General features: G+C 37.1%; 2 protein-coding genes across 2 annotated transcripts; one reads left to right on the top strand and one right to left on the bottom strand.

The window, feature by feature from the left end:
* Positions 1–251: 251 nt before the first annotated feature.
* btg4 (B-cell translocation gene 4) lies at positions 252–1668 on the bottom strand. The gene is made up of 4 exons (XM_067407426.1): positions 1331–1668; positions 1104–1241; positions 727–988; positions 252–618 (listed from the first exon to the last, which is right to left on the bottom strand). Exons 1-4 carry the CDS (start codon positions 1501–1503, stop codon positions 415–417), a joined length of 777 nt encoding a protein of 258 aa, XP_067263527.1. The 5' UTR covers positions 1504–1668; the 3' UTR covers positions 252–414.
* Positions 1669–5090: 3422 nt separating this feature from the next.
* On the top strand, positions 5091–19191 carry hoatz (HOATZ cilia and flagella associated protein). Its single transcript, XM_067408430.1, has 6 exons — positions 5091–5307; positions 6397–6432; positions 6523–6596; positions 12632–12691; positions 17952–18007; positions 19036–19191. Exons 1-6 carry the CDS (start codon positions 5106–5108, stop codon positions 19100–19102), a joined length of 495 nt encoding a protein of 164 aa, XP_067264531.1. The 5' UTR covers positions 5091–5105; the 3' UTR covers positions 19103–19191.
* The last annotated feature ends 167 nt before the right edge of the window (positions 19192–19358 follow it).

Below are 19358 nucleotides of genomic sequence, written 5' to 3'. Positions count from 1 at the left end.
ACACAATGTAGTCAAATCTGAAGAGAAAAGAACTTTAGGTTTTTAAACCAGAGTAACAAGCCATCTCATTTAGCATTAGTCAACACCAATGATCATGAACAAAAGAGTTGAATTGAACAAGAAATTCTGCTTTGCCAAAAGGTATGGTGTATATTTGCCACCATCTAGTGGCATCAGCATAAACTTCAAGCACTTCCACAAGCAAGTTTTATTAAAAGAGATTTTTATTTAGAAAGTCTTTTCCACTCCACAAAAACCATTTAATAAAATTACTTTAAAGTGCATTCATGGCATTGCCACATGACTCCATAAATTATTTATTAAATCATTACATTTAAGTTATTCAATAACACTCACATATGCCTGCATAGCTGAACAAAACAAAGAGATACACTTTGGTTTTAAAATGAAAGTCTATGAGCGGTTCTTGCTGACCCAGTGATATCGATCAACCCTTGGGCCAGAGAAAGCATAGGAGGGCCTGTAGCCCTTAAAACTCTTATGAGGTGGGTATGGTCCTCCTGAAGAATGCTGCTGGTAGCCCTCAGCAACATATGGTTTTCTTTTAGGGTATGTCCCCCAGTTTTGCATGGGAGGGAGCTGCCCAAACTCACTGAACTATAGATGGAAAACAGCAGCAATTAAAGCAGTGCAAGTTTAAGAGCACAACTAGTAGTGTTAAAGACATTCTAAGGGACTGACAAGTGGTTATTAGGACTTTGTTACCTGGTATACACTGTTTGGATTGGAGACAGTCGGAATGCATTTGGGCTCTGGAACGGAAAGACTGCTGCTATTGCTGCTACTCACGGTGCTGCTCATGGTGCTGCTCATGCTGGTGTTTCCTCCCTCCTCATCAGAGGAGGTTCCAGAGTGGTAATCCGATGAAGCCCTTTCCACAGCATTATTTATCCTACGGGAGAACTCCCCATCTCTCTTTTGACCCTCGAACTGAGTAACACAAAATGGGGTTGACTTTTCACCATACCTTTAAGAGAATGAACAACATTTTCACTTTTGGAAGTACTGCGGTGGTACAATCAAGTCATCAAAACGACTCTAGATTATGCACTTCAGTGACAGGCCAGCAAATTTAGCACTACCGGCATGACACCTCTCCTGGATCAACCCAAATGGTCATTTCCTTTGGTAATCCAAGATCTTCATAAACAATGTCACTCTGGCAACAAGCACGTTCAATAACTGGGTCTCTCATTTGAGCTTTGTTCATCCTTAAACACCTAAGAAAACAACAAATCCTTTAATTACTCCAAACACTTAATGTCCACTACTTAATTTTCATAAGTTAAGTTAAAATTAGGTTACTCACCTAAAAGCTTGTCCTTTGGTTGGTTTTTCTGGGTACCAATGACTTTTGTAGCTCTCAAAGAGCACTGAAGTTAGTTCCACAGCAAATTTCTCCCTCCGAACACGATCCAGTTTACCATGTTTCTTTGCTAGTCTTGCAATAAAAAACACTGTTGCTGCAATCTCTTCCTTCATGTTCAAATCTTGAGATGGTGAATCAATAAGACAAACTTGGTTTCGATTATTTTTAAAAGTCTTAAAAGTATACTATTATAAAAAAAATTCAAGCAAACAAACTTGCTTTATATTATACACAATTCATAAGTGGGTCACACTGGTGTTTTGCTTCAGCTATGCAAAGTCATATTAGACTCCACAATTTAGAATTTCAAACGCTTTCAACATCAGTCAGCTTTTTAATGTCTCAGGATGTGCTGATCTGTAATTAGATTGAACAGGTGTATCAAATTGTGGGAGGAACTAATAATGTTCAAAATGAATTCTTTACTAATCACTAGTCTTAATTTCAACAAAGAGGAACTTTTCCTAATCATTGTGTGAACTACCAACAAAATTAAACTTATATGTCACCTAAATTTAATGCCATGTTGAACCAGTATACAAATAGGTAGCCTATTGTAAATGTGTGTGAATCTATTTTTGCCTGTGCTCCCATTTATTACCATGATAATGGGTTGTTTTTAGACAGACCCATTCTTAATTTAGTAGGATGTTGATCATATAAAGAACATACACAGTAGAGATTTGATTAGCTTCACAGAACAGTTGAGCAAACTTGTTCCTTAGAAACAGGTTGGGCCTGCAAGGACGTGGTGATATATTTATTTTTTATTTTTTTTAACTTAGTCCCTGTGGGCAAGCCTAGACCTGTTTTCACATGGACTAAATGGTCTCTCTGGTAACCTAGTCCAGAGAGCCATTGTCCACTAAACACTGTGTATAGCATTGCCTCACAACCGCTAACAACATAGCTAGTTTTCAGTGTTTACATAGATATGAGCCTCAGAGGCAGTTTGTTGTCTCCAAGCCTCGTTACGCTTGCCTTTTGTTCTTTCAACCTAAGGAATGATAACAGGTAACGACTGAGCAATGTATACTTATATTACTGTGGATAATAAACTGATCATTCAGACTCTACAATATGATTGCATGAGCTTTGAAGCCGTTAAAAAATACAGATGAACGCACATGTTGCTATTACTTGGAAACAATCAAACAGCCTAAGGCTATCGACCTAGGCAATATTAGGCTAGTTGGTGGGAGAATTTATTATTATTATTATTATTGTTATTGTTTTTATTATTATTATTATTACTAAATTATAAGAATGATATGCTGTGACGAGATATCCTAGTCGGCCAGTCTGGCTGTCGATCACTACATCTTAAAAAAAAAAAAAAAAAAAAAAGACTAATATTGGACCTTAATATTTTACAGCCTACAGTGAACGGTATGTTTATCTGTGAAACATTGTTTTAATTCACTGAAAATTACAAAGACTAGGCCTATGCTGTCGATCTGAATAGCTAAGTTAGATTAATACAAATTACAGTTCACGTCAGGGTTTGGGGAGTGCGCAATCAATCAACTGAAAACATGTTTTATTATATTGTTTATATTTAGTGAAAATTATTTAAGAGCTCATTAGTTTAAGTTAATTAAGTACATTCCACTGGTTTTGTTCGGCGCGCATCTCTGTATTTGACTGGGAGAACGGGCGCCAGTATCCGCAGCGGTGAGCGCCGTAGTTCGCGCTCAAGCGGCTCCCGCCTCGGAGGGCGCTGAATTTGAACACACAATATCAGCTCTGGCTATAAATACAGACGGCGTGTGCTGGAATCCAAAGCAGGGGCACTTTGAAAGATGATAACACAGAGAGAGAGAGAGAGAGAGAGAGAGAGAGAGAGAGAGAGAGAGAGAGAGAGAGAGAGAGAGAGAGTTCCTGGTGAGATTCCTCAGGTAAGACTGACTCACTTTAAATGTTCGTTTTGTGTAGCTAGTTATAAATCAATTTATTTGCCAGGTAAAGTTACCTATAATTTAAAATGAGATATTCACTTTGAACCCCACCTGGAGATGTGACGTCAGCAGGGTCGTAACAACAGCAGATGAACACAAACTTGAGTGCAGAAGCATTCCGTCAGGTGACTTCTCACTGAAAGACTAATATTTGTTATATCTTACTAATCAGTGGATATTATTTGTTTCTTCGCTTTTGGGTATGTAGCATATATTATAGTTTTAGCCTACAGGCCTATTCAATTCATTATTTGTTTTATTGACTTTGCTGTTTTTTTTCCCTTTAGGTTTACATGCAGTAGCCTACAAACAGATTAATGTGCTGATATATTAACCTGTTGGGGTTGGTTTGTAGGCAGTGTTGTTAGCTGATTGTTTTATATAATCTACAATCACTAACCATACTGCCAACACAACAACCTACAAGGAAACCCAGAGCTGATAGAATTATTTGACAGTGTTTATGTATCATATTGGTCTATTTGTAATTTAAAGTACAGCTTTTGTGAGATGCAGGTCTGCATGACTCTGGTGGATTCGTGTAGGTTCTGAAGGAGACATTAGGATAAAACAGTGATGGAAATGGACCCTGCCAGAGATACTGTGTGGTCATCAGGCAGTGTAGTTAGTTGATTACAATCCTTATAGCTAGTAATCACTAACCTCACTACCAGGTGAAGACCAGTTGTAAAACAACATTTTTTTTTTTTGCTGTGTTTTTATATGTGTTCTTTGCAGTGACATTCATCTGAAAATAAAGTGAAACATATCACACTTTGTTCTAATTTGTCTATTGATTAGATTAGAGTTAGCGGTAGGCTATTGCTTTGTTTTTCTATAAATATTTTTTTCAGTAACATTTGAATTTGTCAGCTGACAACTTTTGAGTTCAGAAAAATCTCCTTCTGCAATAATAATAATAATAATAATTTTAAAATTACAGATAATTTTAAATTTACATTTAAGAAATTCCAGTGATGGGCAGATATTTACTGTAAAAAAAATGTTTTTTTTTTTGGTGCCTGCATTTACATTTAACTGTATATATCATATTGATTTAATATAGCCTACCAATCTTTATACTGCTTACATATTGTTTGTACCTTAAAATTTAATATAACCTTGGCTTGTACAGGATAATAAAAGTACAGGTGGTACAGGCCTATATGATATTTCAAAATTGCTTTCTATGAACTGTGGGTTATAAACATGTAGGCTAGACTGTGCACACTTACATAAAGAAAAAACACTATCAAGATAACAAACATAGATTACAATAATAAGAAGATTACTGTTTTTCATCTTATATTATAATTCAATTCTTACAAAAACATTCTTACAACAACTATTGTCTTGTTGGGTATAATACAGATTTGCAAATTTATTCTTATTAATTTTCTTATTATTCTTAAAATTATTTTTTGCAAAATCATTGCAAATTATTTGATCATTCATACGTTTTACTCAAAACAAATTGTACATCAAGTTCTAGCTACATTCTGCAATTAATAACTTGAAAACAGTATTGTCTGTTAAATTGTCTCGCCTAACTTACTGTTAAAAGAGAACGTTTTCTTTAATAGGCTATATATATTTTTTATTTTATTACTTTTAAAACTGAATATTTTGCAGCGTTGCCTGTCTTCTTTCCTTACTATAATTCACGCACTTCCGTTTAGTGAGCGTTTAGTCACCACGGCAACCGTAACACATCCTCACTTGGCTGGTTACCTATGGCTAGAACAGAAAGCTCGCTAATGCCTGAAGAACTTGACAAAGAGGTTTTAGACAGTCTTGCAGAAATCGAAAAACTTTATACAGTGTTTGATGGAGCGTCGCAAGAAGATGTGTCATATGCGAAGGTTTTCTGGAGCTCCCTTTCCTTACAGCCTCCAATAGAGTCTCGTCTCGTTTCTGCTGACATCAGGCAGCGGTTAAAAGTTGCGAAGACGCCGCACTGTAAGTGTAACGTTCATTAAATGTATTTTATACGTGCCAATTGTCTTTAAGTGCATTGCAAACGTGTATGAATGAGATGTGAAACGCATAAAAACCTTTAATGTTGTGCTTACAGTGCTTTTTCTAATTGGACCATTAGAGGCAATGTGCTTAAAAGTAGCCTATATTTTGTCGTAAATTGTATTCAATTCCTGGAGGGCCACAGCTCTAAAGAGTTTAGCTCCAACCAGCTCCAACTCACACCTGCTTGGAAGTTTCTAGTTATCCTGAAGACCTTGATTAGATGGATCAGGTGTTTGATTAGGGTTGGAGCAAAACTGTGCAGAGCTGGGTTAAAGGAGTAGTTTCGAGTTGACAACACCAAACTACTCCAATCCGGCTTTGTTGGTACCATGATGCTGATCATCAACTTTCTCTGTGAACTCAGGCTTTGATCCTCAGTCCATAGAGCGTGTACACATGAATGAGTAACATCAGTGGCAAACAGCCAATCACGTGCCTTGCAACAAAGAGAAACTCTTATTCACTTCTCGCCAGAGAGTGATTCAAAACTCTATTGCTGAAGGTTAAGAGATTGAAGAAAATGAAGAATTTAAACTCATTTACACTGATGAAAATAAAATAAATTATCTTGCTCTATCAGTGCAAGTGAAACTTGTGTAGTTAGTTTATTTAGTTGATAATATATAGTGATAGAGACATGTAAGTTCACATGTAGTCATATTTAAAGTTTATTTACATCTTATTTATATTACATATGATCAGTATATATTAATATTCATTTAAACTAAATAATTAATAATAACTGTTAAACTAAAATCGCTTGTGTAATGTATTAATAATACTATATAATAATATATACATGAACACAGCTAAAAGTCAAGTTACTTTCATGGTACCTAAAACCCAGGATTGGCACGAACTAATCTGAAACTTACCTGGCTAGCCAGCGAATCCGGCTTCATGGTACAGGCCCCAGGAATTGAGTTTGAGACCACTGCTCTAAATATTGTTCCAAATTTGTGTTGGAGCATGAAAGGAATTTAAAATAAGATAAAGATGAATAATCTTCTGTTATTTTAATTGTAGCCACATATGCTGCCTCAAAGCAAGAGTCATGGTCAAGTAAGTATAGTAGCCTATATTAATCATAAGTGTATTGTATTGTGTTATTATTAAATGTAATCTGTTTTGGCCTGTTTGTTTTCTTGGTAGAGAGGGATGATGAAATCCAGCAGGATGTTTATATGAAGCAAAAGCAAGAGGAGAGACAGAAATACATGGAGATGGTGAGGCCTCAGTGGCACTGCTCATGAGTTTCATGTTAACAAACCAGCTTCATTAAACTGTTTTGAATAAAAATGCTGTGTTTTATTCTGCTGAATTCTACCATACAACCCTTTTTACCCTCAGCAGAAATATACACGCATAGATAGTGATTCTATGTAAATGTATTCTATGTAAACAATATATATTGAACCCCACAAGAACAAAATCTTTTATATGAGACTAAATGTTCACTCAATTTACTATCGTCATTCCCTACACTATACCTAAACCTACCTGTCACAGGAACCTAATTTTAACTTTCTTATATATAACATTATATATATATATATATATATATATATATATATATATATATACAGTCATGTACAAAATTGTTGGCACCCTTGATAAATATGATCATAGATGAGTGAGAAAAATAAATCTGCATTGTTTATCCTTTTGATCTTTAATTTATAAAATTAGCAAAAATCGAACCTTTCATTGAAGGAAAATAATTGAAAGTGGGGGGGAAATAACATTATGAAATAAATGTTCTTCTTCTATAATGCTTGATGAGTTTGAAGAACACCTGACAAGAGATCAGAGATCATTCCTTCATGCAGAATCTCTCCAGATCCTTCAGATTCCCAGCTCCATGTTGGTGCTTCTTCTCTTCAGTTCACTCCACTCATTTTCTTTAGGGATCAGGTCAGAGGACTGGGATGGCCATTGCAGAAGCTTCATTTTGTGCTCAGTGACACATTTTTGTGTTGGTTTTGATGTTTGTTTTGGATCATTGTCCCGATGGATGATTCAACCACAGCCCATTATAATATTTCTAGCAGAAGCAGTCAGGTTTTGTTTTTTATCTGTTGGTATTTGATAGAATCCATGATTCCATGTATCTGAACAAGATGTCCAGGACCTCCAGCACAAAAATAGGCCCACAACATTAAAGATCCAGCAGAATATTTAACTGTGGGCATGGGGTACTTTTTATCCATGTGTGCACCAAACCCATCTGGTGGGTTTGCTGCCAAAAAGCTCTTTTTTTTAGTTTCATCTGACCATAGAAGCTGGTCCCGTTTGAAGTTCCAGTCTTGTCTGACAACTGAATATGCTGGAGATTGTTTCTGGATGAGAGCTGATTTTTCTTGAAACCCTCCCGAACAACTTTGTGGGGATGTAGGTCCTTTTCTTTTAGGCTTTCTGAGAGTCAAGACTCAACTAATCTCTGCAATTCTCAAGCTGTGATCCTTGGAGAGTCTTTGGCCACTCAAACTCTCCACTTCACATTAGGACGATTTAGACCCTTCCAGGCAGATTTGTGACATTTTTAGTTGATTGGAACTTCTTAATTATTGCCCTGATAGTGGAAATGGGGATTTTCAATGCTTTAGGTATTTTCTTACAGCCACTTTCTATTTTATGAAGCGCAACAATCTTTTTCTGCACATCAGAACTATATTCTTTGTTTTTTCTCATTGTGATGAATGATTAAGAGAATTTGGCCTTTGTGTTTCCTCATGTTTATACTCCTGTGGAACAGGAAGTCATGGCTGGACAATTTCATGTTCATGATCACCCTGGTGAGCTAAAAAAAAATGTAAATATGAATGGAAATATACTTCAGAGATATTTTACTCATAACAAATTCTAGGGGTGCCAATAATTGTGGCCAACGTGTTTTGTAAAAAAAAAAACATTTATTTCATGTGATTGTTTTCCATTTTTCACTTTCAATTCTTTTCCTTCAATGAAAGGTTAGATTTTTGCTTATTTAATGAATTAAAGATCAAAAGGATAAACAATGCAGTTTTATGTTTAGAGTCATCTTTAATCATATTTATCAAGGGTGCCAACAATTTTGTCCATGACTGTATATATATATATATATATATAATGTTAAAATTACATTAGGTTACTGTAGGTTTAGGGATAGTGGAGGGAAAGGCCATACTATAGTGACTTTTAAGATTTTGTCAAACATTCTTATATATGATTTATAAACAAGGGTGTGTGTGTGTGTGTGTGTGTGTGTGTGTGTGTGTGTGTGTGTGTGTGTGTGTGTGTGTGTGTGTGTGTGTGTGTGTGTGTGTATTTGCCCAACACTAGAATAGATTGTAAAATGTAAAAATATACAGGGTAACTTGATTTCAATCAGTAAAATTAGGAATTTTTTTCTTTCTTTTTTTTCATGAAGACAGTGGCACTTGCTGTACATGTTGATAACACATGTGCTGACCATTGCACCACAGCTCCAATATGACATTTCCTTAAGGTAGTTGCAACACAGATGTGAGGGGCAGGTCCACAAGCTCAGTACACTACACATATCCACCTTATTTTTCAATGCGGAAGAAGGGTGTTTTCTGTGAATGTGTGAGACTTCCAATTTATTAGCTGCTATAGGGAAATAACAAGAAGAATATCAAAGTGTAAAACTGTTTGCACTACAAACCAGCGTGTCAAAATGACACAGTAAGCAAGACACATTAAATTTACAAATGGCCGTGCCCACTCTTACATGAAAAATAAGGTGAATATACTGTAAAAAGTCTACAGACCCCTGTTAAAAATTACAACCTTTGCAATACCACTGAAAACCAAAGTGACACATTTCGGAGAGAAAAAAAAGATAAAAATAAGAATCTTGGAATAGCTCTCTGCATAAGTGTGCACACCCCTGAACTAATAGAGTTGAAGCACCCTTTGGTTTTATTTCAGCACTCAGACTTTTTTCAATTTTTACATCACAAAAAAACAGCTGTTTTAACAGGGGTCTGCATGTAGTATTATTCAGTTTGTTGAAAATACACATGTGATCAGGTGTGTGGACTAGTTTCCCCCAGCTTGTCTTGATTCTCCCTTTGCTGTGATCTTTAATTCTAGACAGTGCATTGCTGCATAAAAAGCTAATGAGCCAGCCTGTGGAGGGCAGTTATAGATCTCTGATGAAAGATGATTTGAGATCAGCAGGGTTTCTAAGTGTGGATCTGGCAGGTTTTGCAGTTTTAAAGTAGTGCTCAGCACTCCGCATTAGCAGAACGAGTAGTCTATCTGAGGAGCATCACAGATAATTTAAGATAAAAACATAAAATAGAACTTTAAAAGTAGAGATTTTAATGGTGCTACAGCAAGCTTCACTATTACCAGGGCTGATACTTTAATGCTAGGAATTTGAACACACCCATAACCTTACATTTTGATGTGTACAGTAATGCATCCTTGCACCATTTATGCTGTTGAAGCACCTGATATGTTGTGCTTCGTATTACCAGGCGGTTATTATGCTGATTGATTGTACTCTTTTCTGTGCTTTCAAACAGAGGTATCCAATAAGTTTGCAGATTTAATTTAAAGGTTCCATCGCTGTCTGACTCGTGTAAATTTTCTTGCAGAGGAGTCAGTTGTAATGCTATCCAGCAGGCAGAATCCTTAAGAGCCTGCTTAGACGCTCTTAAGCCCTACATTTGTGCAGTGATGAATCTCTCCACATAGCTGCTTTCTCTCCCAACACTGCACTAACCACATCTACTAATCGGATTAGCAGGAAATCATTGGTCTTGCAGATCAATTCAACTGCGTACAAGAATAAGGAAGCATTGATTTGTCCCTTTTGGGGGGCAATGCTGGGACAAGAAACTTGTTTTGCTTTACAGACTAAGGAAACCGCACTTGCCACAGAACCTGATGAGCATTGAGTTTTTTTTTTAAACTTTGGTCATATTATGTGTAAATACAAAAACGTGAATTTGTGCAAACTGAGACATCATGCGCATGTGTATTGTGTGTTCAGTCTATAGGTGTGTAGTTTTTCTTTACAAAGTGACATCGCCAACTACTGGCCTGGCAGCATAATACAGCATTTTTAATCATTTTTGCGGATCCGTGTGAACAGGGATCATTTTGACAATGTTGTCGTCTGTCCGCGAAAAAATCAAAGTAAAAACTTTATTTGTTTTTAGTACATCATTGTTGTGTAAACGTACCCTTATTTTTTATGTCCTCCCTAATGAAAGCAGCACTCAAGCTGCCAACACAATCTCATGGCAATTCATAATTTTTTTTTTTTTTTTTTTTTTTTTTATGTTTTGGTGAATTGGTGGCTAATTCATATGAATTCATCTCTTTCATACATTTTCATATGATCTGCTTATGTGGTAGTGTAGATGTTCATGCTTACTTTCTGTCTAAAAATCAAACGTTTTACTACAATTCACATTGTACAATTTTATACAAAACTGACAACTCGCAAAATAGTTATGTTCAACAAGAATCGGTGTGCATTAACTCCAAAATTTTGCTTAAAACTTGATGATCATGTTTTCCAGCATGATCTTAAGCTTCAGTGTAACGTCTGAGTAAGTAATTACGTGTGACTGTCTGTATAAAGGAATCATTTGTAACAACTCTACCATGTGCTGTATACTCTAGCCTTCCATATTCTATAGAAACTGGTGTTTAATGTGTTCTTCACAATTTGGTCTGTCATTCATCTCCTTGCATCTAAAGATAGCATGTGGAGCAGTTCAGTGGGCAGTGCCCTTTCTGTAATGTCTGCATTCACTCTGTGAGTAATCAACCTGGGAACCCCAAGATGGATGGCCCTCTGGAGGACAGATCCATTTTATGAGACTGCTCTTAGCTAATCAACCTTATTCCCATCACTCATCAAAGGGTTATACATTGGAGGTTTTCGTAAAATCTGGCTTTGCACTGTCATAGAAGCATTTGAGGCTGAATTAAAAAATTCTGTAACTCCTTAACTGTCACACTGTCCCGCTAGCAGAACGTTTGCAATTATATACTTAAAACAATAATATCTTAGTCTAAACCTAAAATAATATTGACAAACTATACACTATTGTCTGATTTCCAAGACAAATGACAGAGGAACAATAATTTATTGATTTGCAACAATATTTTCAGACACATAAGTCATGTTCAGACATTTATTTTCAAATAGCAATGACAATGAAAAATCTTGTTCTTTTTGCATGTCTTTTATGTTTGTTAAAGGTTAAATTCAAACCAAATACTGCCATTCTGCCCATACTACATCTGAATAGGATGTTAGTTTCATCAATTGTATGAACATTATGGAAATAAATGGTTCAGGTCGCTCAAACCATAGGCTATATCGAAATGGAAGAGTCCTTATGTTATGTTCACTTCTAAAATAATCTACCAAGTGTCCCCTTTAAAAGGAGACCAAACGTAAGTCTGTGCTCAAGTATTCAAGATTTAAAACAATTTAAGTTGGGGTCCATTCCCCAAAAATGGGAGTGACAGTTAAGGGGTTACAGAAATATTATATATAATATATATATATATATATATATATATATATATATATATATATATATATATATATACACACACACACACACACACACTACTGTGCAAATGTCTTAGGCATGTCAGTATTTCCACCCACCACCCTAATAGACCTGCTACCAAATTATGAGATAATATTAAAAATTTCTTTATGGCAGTTTTTCCCCATGTATTGGTCAAAATTGTGGCAAGTGAAAATACTGAGTGGCTAGTAACTTTGGAAAACCACTAGCCACAGTGGCTGGTGAGCAATTGGAAAATTATGTTTTAGCAGATTGCAATATGACAGATGTTTACATTGGCTGATAATAATCAACAAAGACATTACATTACATTACTATAACTGACTAACCTGCCATAAAGTGACACTGGCTTGAAAAATAGTTACAGAGTACAAGCATGTAATGGATTTAATGACATTAAAGTGCAGCCAGAAACTATGGGCATTAAATCAAAATTATGAGGCTTGTTTAGTAAGTGCAGCTGTCGGCTGGAATATATTCAGACAGCTGCTGCATATTCAGCAGTGCTGTTATACTTGACACAATTACATGTATCATGATGGGCATCAATGTAGGTGTTGATAAATAACTGCAGTAACTGTTATGCAGTGTACAATGGAAGCTTCTTCTGCCACCAAGACATTGTGTGTGCATGTTTGTGTGTGTAAACATGCTTGGCAATAAATCTCATTTGTATTTCATATTTGTGTTAGGCCAAGAAACGAGACCAGATTATTGCCCTTCTGAAAAAGCAGAGGAATGAGCGAATTAAGGTAAGAATAATAAAGTGCTTGGCCCCATTAAATTAAAGCATCCCCTCAGGTCTCTGAGTTCAGTTTGTATCAGCCTTAACCTCATCTCGGGTTCCCTGCTAACACAGCCATTGCATATTTGGATGCTGCAGGACAGGGTTCCTCAGACAGCCAAGTGTTTTATTTCTCTCCCATTCATTAGAGTGCTCTCTCTCCCTTCCTCAGCACTTTTTCCCTAGAGCCTCAGCATTTCTTAGGGCATCCTCCCCTATAGAGGAGGAGAGTAAAGGAGGGGGTGGGCTTCCTCAAGACTTTGATGTCTCTCTGGGGAGCAGCCTGATGATTATGGGGTAGTGGTGCTTTATCCAGCCCCTGCTGAGTACTTTACAAACCTAGTTTGCTAATACAGTGTAAGTTGAACTAAAGTCAGTTGTTTTTAGAATGGCCATAGTCTATGTATGTACAATGGGTTGGAAAAATGAAACTGAAACACTAGCCAATAGTGTTGAAGGTTTCATGCCTATACAGTATCTCACAGAAGTGAGTACACCCCTCACATTTTTGTAAATTTTATATTTTATTATATCTTTTCATGTGACAACACTGAAGAAATGACACTTTGCTACAGTGAAAAGTAGTGAGTGTACAGCTTGTATAACAGTGTAAATTTGCTGTCCCCTCAAAATAACTCAACACACAGCCATTTATGTCTAAACCGCTGGCCACAAAAGTGAGTACACCCTTAAGTGAAAATGTCCAAATTGTTCCCAAAGTGTCAATATTTTGTGTGGCCACCATTATTTTCCAGCATTGCCTTAACCCTCTTGGGCATTGAGTTCACCAGAGCTTCACAGGTTGCCACTGGAGTCCTCTTCCACTCCTCCATGACGACATCATGGAGCTGGTGGATGTTAGAGACCTTGCGCTCCTCCACCTTCCGTTTGAGGATGCCCCACAGATGCTCAATAGGGTTTTGATACCCCCAGCTTCTTTAGCAAGGCAGTGGTCTTCTTGGAGGTGTGTTTGGGGTTGTTATCATGTTGGAATACTGCCCTGCGGCCCAGTCTCCGAAGGGAGGGGATCATGCTCTGCTTCAGTATGCCACAGTACATGTTGTCATTCATGGTTCCCTCAATGAACTGTAGCTCCCCAGTGCAGGCAGCACTCATGCAGCCCCAGACCATGACCTGGTTGCCGCCACACACGCTTCACACAATCTGAACCAAATAAGTTTATCTTGGTCTCATCAGACCACAGGACATGGTTCCAGTAATCCATGTCCTTAGTCTGCTTGTCTTCAGTAAACTCTTTGTTCTTGTGCATCATCTTTAGAAGAGGACCTTCTTCTGGGATGACAGCCATGCAGACCAATTTGATGCAGTGTGCGGCATATGGTCTGAGCACTAATAGGCTGACCCCCCACTCCTTCAACCTCTGCAGCAATGCTGGCAGCACTCATACGTCTATTTCCCAAACACAACCTCTGGATATGACGCTGAACATGTGCACTGAACTTCTTTGATCGACCATGGCGAGGCCTGTTCTGAGTGGAACCTGTCCTGTTAAACCGCTGTATGGTCTTGGCCACCATGCTGCAGCTCAGTTTCAGGGTCTTGGTAATCTTCTTATAGCCTACGCCATCTTTATGTAGAGCAACAGTTCTTTTTTTCAGATCCTCAGAGAGTTCTTTGCCATGAGGGGCCATGTTGTACTTCCAGTGACAAGTATGAGAGAGTGATAACACCTAATTTAACACACCTGCCCATTCACACCTGAGACCTTGTAACACTAACGAGTCACATGACACCGGGGAGAGAAAATGGCTAATTGGGCCCAATTTGGACATTTTCACTTTGGGGTGTACTCACTTCTGTAAGATACTGTATATGCATAGCCTAGTGGCCAATTAGTCAGAGTGTGAAGCAGCAGAGCGATGGTATAGTACATAAAATATTGCAATCCACACAAAATAATGGGCAACATATCAGAGTTCAAAAGAGGACAAATTGTTGCTGCATGTCTTGCTGGCTCATCTGTGACCAGGACAGCAAGTGTTTGTGGTGTATGAAGAGTGATGGTATCCAGGGCAATGTTTGCATACCACCACGTTGGACAAACCACATTCAACCGGAGTAACTGTCGACACAAGGGGAAGCTGTCTGAAAGGGATGTCTACTGTAGGTTCTAACCCAAATTGTATCCAAAAAATAAATAAAACCACAGCTGCCCAAATCACTGCAGAATTAAATGTGCAGCTCGACAGCTTCTGTTTCCACCAAAACTGTTCGTCGAGAGCTCCACAGAATAAATATTCATGGTTGGGCTGCTATAGCCAAACCTTCGGCCACTCATGCCAATGCAAAATGTTGGTTTCATTAGTGCCAACAGGGCAAATCTTAGGCTGTGGACAATGTGAAGCATATATTGTTCTCCCATGAGTCCACCGTCACTGTCTTTCCCACATCCATGGGAGTTACGGTGTGGAGAAGCCCCAAAGAGGCTTAACACCCAGAATGTTGTGTGCCCAGAGTGAAGCACAGGGGTGGATTAGTGATGGTTGGGCTGCATATCATGGCATTCTCTACTGTGCTCGATGGGTGTGTCACTGCTAAGGACTACCGAATCATTCTGGAGGACCATTTGCACCTAATGATTCAAACATTGTACTCTAAAGGCGATGCCGTTTATCAGCATGATAAAGCACCAATACAAACAGCAAGACTTGTGACAGAACAGTTTGATTAACTTGAAAGTGAAGTTGAACATCTCCCATGACCTGCACAATCACCAGATCTAAATACTTTGGAGACACTTTGGGGTATTTTGAGCAAGTAAGAAAACGTTCTCCTCCACCAGCATCACATAGCATATACTGCTTGCCGACCAGATTCTATTCACCAGACCACATCACCATCTACCTGTGTTAATGAGCTAAAGGCCTAGCTAAATTCCAATTTTTTGAGCAAAACAGAAACTTTAATTACTGGCCCCCCATCACAAACAAAAAATATAGTTAATGTTCCCAGTTTCAACCTTGATGCTACAACTCTGCTATTGTCAGAAATGTAGGCATTACTCTGGATCCTTCACTGACTCTGGATGTTTAAATTAGTAAACTTTCCAAAGATGCATTTTTCCAGCTTCGCCATTTAGCTCAACTTCGTTCTTATTGTTCCCCAAAAGATGCTGAATCATTTGTGCATACTTTTTTTACATCACGCCTCGACTACTGTAATGCTCTTTTTGCCTGATTATCATTGCACTCTATCTCTTGTTTACAATGTAACATGATTAAAATAAAATGAAGGAATAAGACAGGGTCAGCTTTGACTGAGACTGGTTTTTATTTCCAATAAACAATAATCCAAAACAGAACATAAATCTGCGCTATTTGCGCTGTCAAACTCAGTCCTTTGAAATCAAATGTCCCGCTGACACAGGTGTTTGTCATTTGTACTTGACCCTCTTATACTCACCACTTGTCTACTGACTGTCCAGTCACAGACCTCACTGAACCACGCCCCCCTTGCCACACAATACATCCAAAACTCTGCTGCACCCTAATGCTGCGTTCCAGGCAACCCGTAACATTTGTTTTTCCAACCTTCTACCCGTGAAAGTGCACTGGAACAGCACTCAAACCCGTGACTTCCCACCCGTGAACTCGTACTAGATCGATGTACTCCCAGTTACGGGTTCTGACGTCACATAGCCCGCAAAACAACAATGGCAGCCCCTACGGATGCGGTGTTTAAGCAAGTGCATGGTAAAATAACGTAGAATAAAAGGAATAACAGCTTCTCTTGCCTTATGTGCCATTTTCCTCCTCTGTTTCCCTCAAATAAGCAAGGAGTAAGCACCTTTGGCGATATAAATAATTGTTAATGAGCATAAGCCCCGTACAGTCCGCCATGCTGGTTTGTTTACATTTATGCAGTTTGGCATGACTTTCTTGGAATGCTACAAAGTCGTGAGTCATGATTTGAAGTTGTGACTTACGGGTTCAAAAACCTGCCTGGAACGCAGCATAACCCACACTAAATGATCTGCTCATATTTCCCTCATCTTATTTAACCTCCATTGGCTACCTGTGTCATCTCGCTTTACTTTTGAAATTCTTCTGCTTACCTTTAAATCACTCAATGGCCTTGCTCCTCCTTATCTCTCTGATCTACTGTCTCCTTACATTCCACCTTGACCACTTAGATTTTCACGGAGTGAACTTCTTACTCTTCCTAGATTTCATCCATCTTAAATGGGCGGCAGGTCCTTTTCCATCATTGCACCCAAAATTATGGAACTCTCTACCACTGGCACTATAAGGACAATAACCTCACTCTCTGTATTTAAATCGCAACTCAAAACCTTCTTGTTTACCCAATACTATCAGTCATAACATGTTCTTAGACACTATCCTAATCCTATACAACCAGCTGTAATTCTCTGAGTATTTTTGTTCTGTATATTTGTTGCATCTACTATTCTTTGTTTGTTACTTATTGACACTATCCTTTTTCTGTTGTTACTTAATACTATGTTATGTATCTCTGTTTTCTATATGTAATTGTACCATGATATGCAACTGCAATCATTTCTATCTCTGGACTGGGCAAATGTCTACTGTACACTTAACTGATTAATTGATTATATGAAATGACTGTTTATGATTATGTGAATCAACTGTCTATTATGTTACTGCTTTTGTAACGTGTCTTTGAGCTTGGGAAAGGCGCTATATAAATTAAACATTATTATTATTATTATTATCATTATTAATAATAATAATATTCCCTGGCCACTGTTCTGGAAGAGGAATGGCTCTTAACTTTCTAACTTGAAAACTATACATTATACATCTAAAACTGAGATTGGTAACATCACATCCCAGTCCCCCAAAATGAATGAACATTACTACTAGTACTGTTCATTAAGACTTTTATTCAGCAATGATGAATTAAATAGATCAAAACCGATAATTTTTTTATTGTATTTTTTTGATCAAACAAACGTTGACATCAGGGGGACAACATTTTGGTCTCTGTGAGGAAAAAAGTTTATAAATCATATTAAATTATTATAATATATATATATATATATATATATATATATATATATATATATATATATATATATATATATATAATTTTTTTTTTTTTTTTTTAAATATAAAAACGTGTTCAATGTTTTCTGGAGACTCATCAAGTGTGTGTGAGTATCATTTCGAAGTGCCTTGTTTTTAATGTCATCCAGAATTAATACAGGTTTGCTGTATATTCAACAGAAGGAGATGATTTCCTACCAACACAAACAAAGAAAAGGCAACCCAGTAGAAAAAAGGTATACCTCTAAAAAATGTTATCTTTTCTCTGTCAGAGATTAACATACTGAACCTGATTATAATTTCATCTAGCAAATTATTTTTCACTGTATCTATCACTGTAACATCGGGATACCAGCACAATAAACATTTTATAATTAAAGGTGATTGTGCAGTGCAATGTATTACTGCATTCAATAGAGTAATCGTGTGCTTAATAGTAATTTACTGCTGCGGACAGCATACGAGGAGCTGTTTCACTGCTGCTGATGCTGCTGCTGTAGATCACATCCAATTATAAAAGAGAAACCACATAGGGCCTCACCCCCAAGAATTATTTAAACATGTAAACTGGTAAGGGGGAAAATGGTATTGTCAGCTTGAGAGACAGAGGGGAATTACTGACAGTTTCGAACATTTTCATTATTATATGGATTCTTAGCCTACTAAAATTGATTTCCAGACCCAGTGATGAAGGGTTATTGGAAAACCAACTTAAGCTTATATTGAGGCTTAGATATTGATCTGAAATCTGTCTGATCTTTTCTACTCTGCTCTGTAGACAGCACAAACCGACATTGATTACCTGTCCTATTATCCAAAACAATTCCTTTTCTGATAAATACATCATTGCAAAATCCTTTACTTAATGTCATGTAGGAAGACTTTCATTAGCCTGTGTGGCAGATTGGAAGTTAAATGTGCAGCATGACAATAATAATGCTGAGATGAACTTGTTTGCTGCATCAATGCATTAGATATTTTGTATAAAATAATATCAAATAATGTTTTAATATAATAAACTAAGGTTACATTTTATTTTAAAGCATGCTACAGTGTAATTATACATTTAATTACTGAGTAATATTAATTAACAACATGTACTTTAGGGTGAGGAATAGGGTTTGTTTTAGGGTCAGTTTGTAATTATGCATAATGTTTTACTATAGTAAGTGCATTTAACATGCAAGGGCACTGTAAAATAAAGTGTTGCCTAAACCAATTTCAGTTTTGAAAAACTTGAAATCATTTGTGTGTTTTTTTTAAGATTGGCTCCAAAGACACTTTCATCACCAGCGGATGAGGACCAGAAAGAAGTTCAGAAGCTCCAATAAACATATTGATGAAAATAAACACTAGTCCATGGACAACATAATGTGTCTTTTTACCATAGTAGACAAAATGTTCAACAAGTTTATTTAAAATGCACCTGGAGCATATGTGTAGGCTATATCATATAAAATGTTTTGTTTAGGCTACTTGTAAACTGTTATGTAATTTGTTCATATCTATACAAATAAAAGCCCACGGAGTGTTGGTTACTGTCAGTTGATGACGTGTTATGATCGTCTGTGTGTGTGTTCGTTCAGT

The sequence above is a fragment of the Chanodichthys erythropterus genome, chromosome 13, assembly GCF_024489055.1.
Source record: "Chanodichthys erythropterus isolate Z2021 chromosome 13, ASM2448905v1, whole genome shotgun sequence".
In the NCBI taxonomy this organism is placed as follows: domain Eukaryota; kingdom Metazoa; phylum Chordata; class Actinopteri; order Cypriniformes; family Xenocyprididae; genus Chanodichthys; species Chanodichthys erythropterus.
This window is presented reverse-complemented; position numbering and strand designations above follow the sequence as displayed.

Excerpts from the sequence above, each read along its gene's own strand:
- btg4 (XM_067407426.1), bottom strand. The coding sequence starts at position 1,503 with ATGAAGGAAGAGATTGCAGCAACAGTGTTTTTTATTGCAAGACTAGCA. Across the intron at positions 989-1,103 it reads CCAGGAGAGGTGTCATGCCG|GTATGGTGAAAAGTCAACCC; the intron begins GTAGTGCTAAAT and ends ATTCTCTTAAAG. Across the intron at positions 619-726 it reads ATCCAAACAGTGTATACCAG|TTCAGTGAGTTTGGGCAGCT; the intron begins GTAACAAAGTCC and ends TTCCATCTATAG.
- hoatz (XM_067408430.1), top strand. The coding sequence starts at position 5,106 with ATGCCTGAAGAACTTGACAAAGAGGTTTTAGACAGTCTTGCAGAAATC. Across the intron at positions 5,308-6,396 it reads AGTTGCGAAGACGCCGCACT|CCACATATGCTGCCTCAAAG; the intron begins GTAAGTGTAACG and ends TTTTAATTGTAG. Across the intron at positions 6,433-6,522 it reads AAAGCAAGAGTCATGGTCAA|AGAGGGATGATGAAATCCAG; the intron begins GTAAGTATAGTA and ends TTTTCTTGGTAG.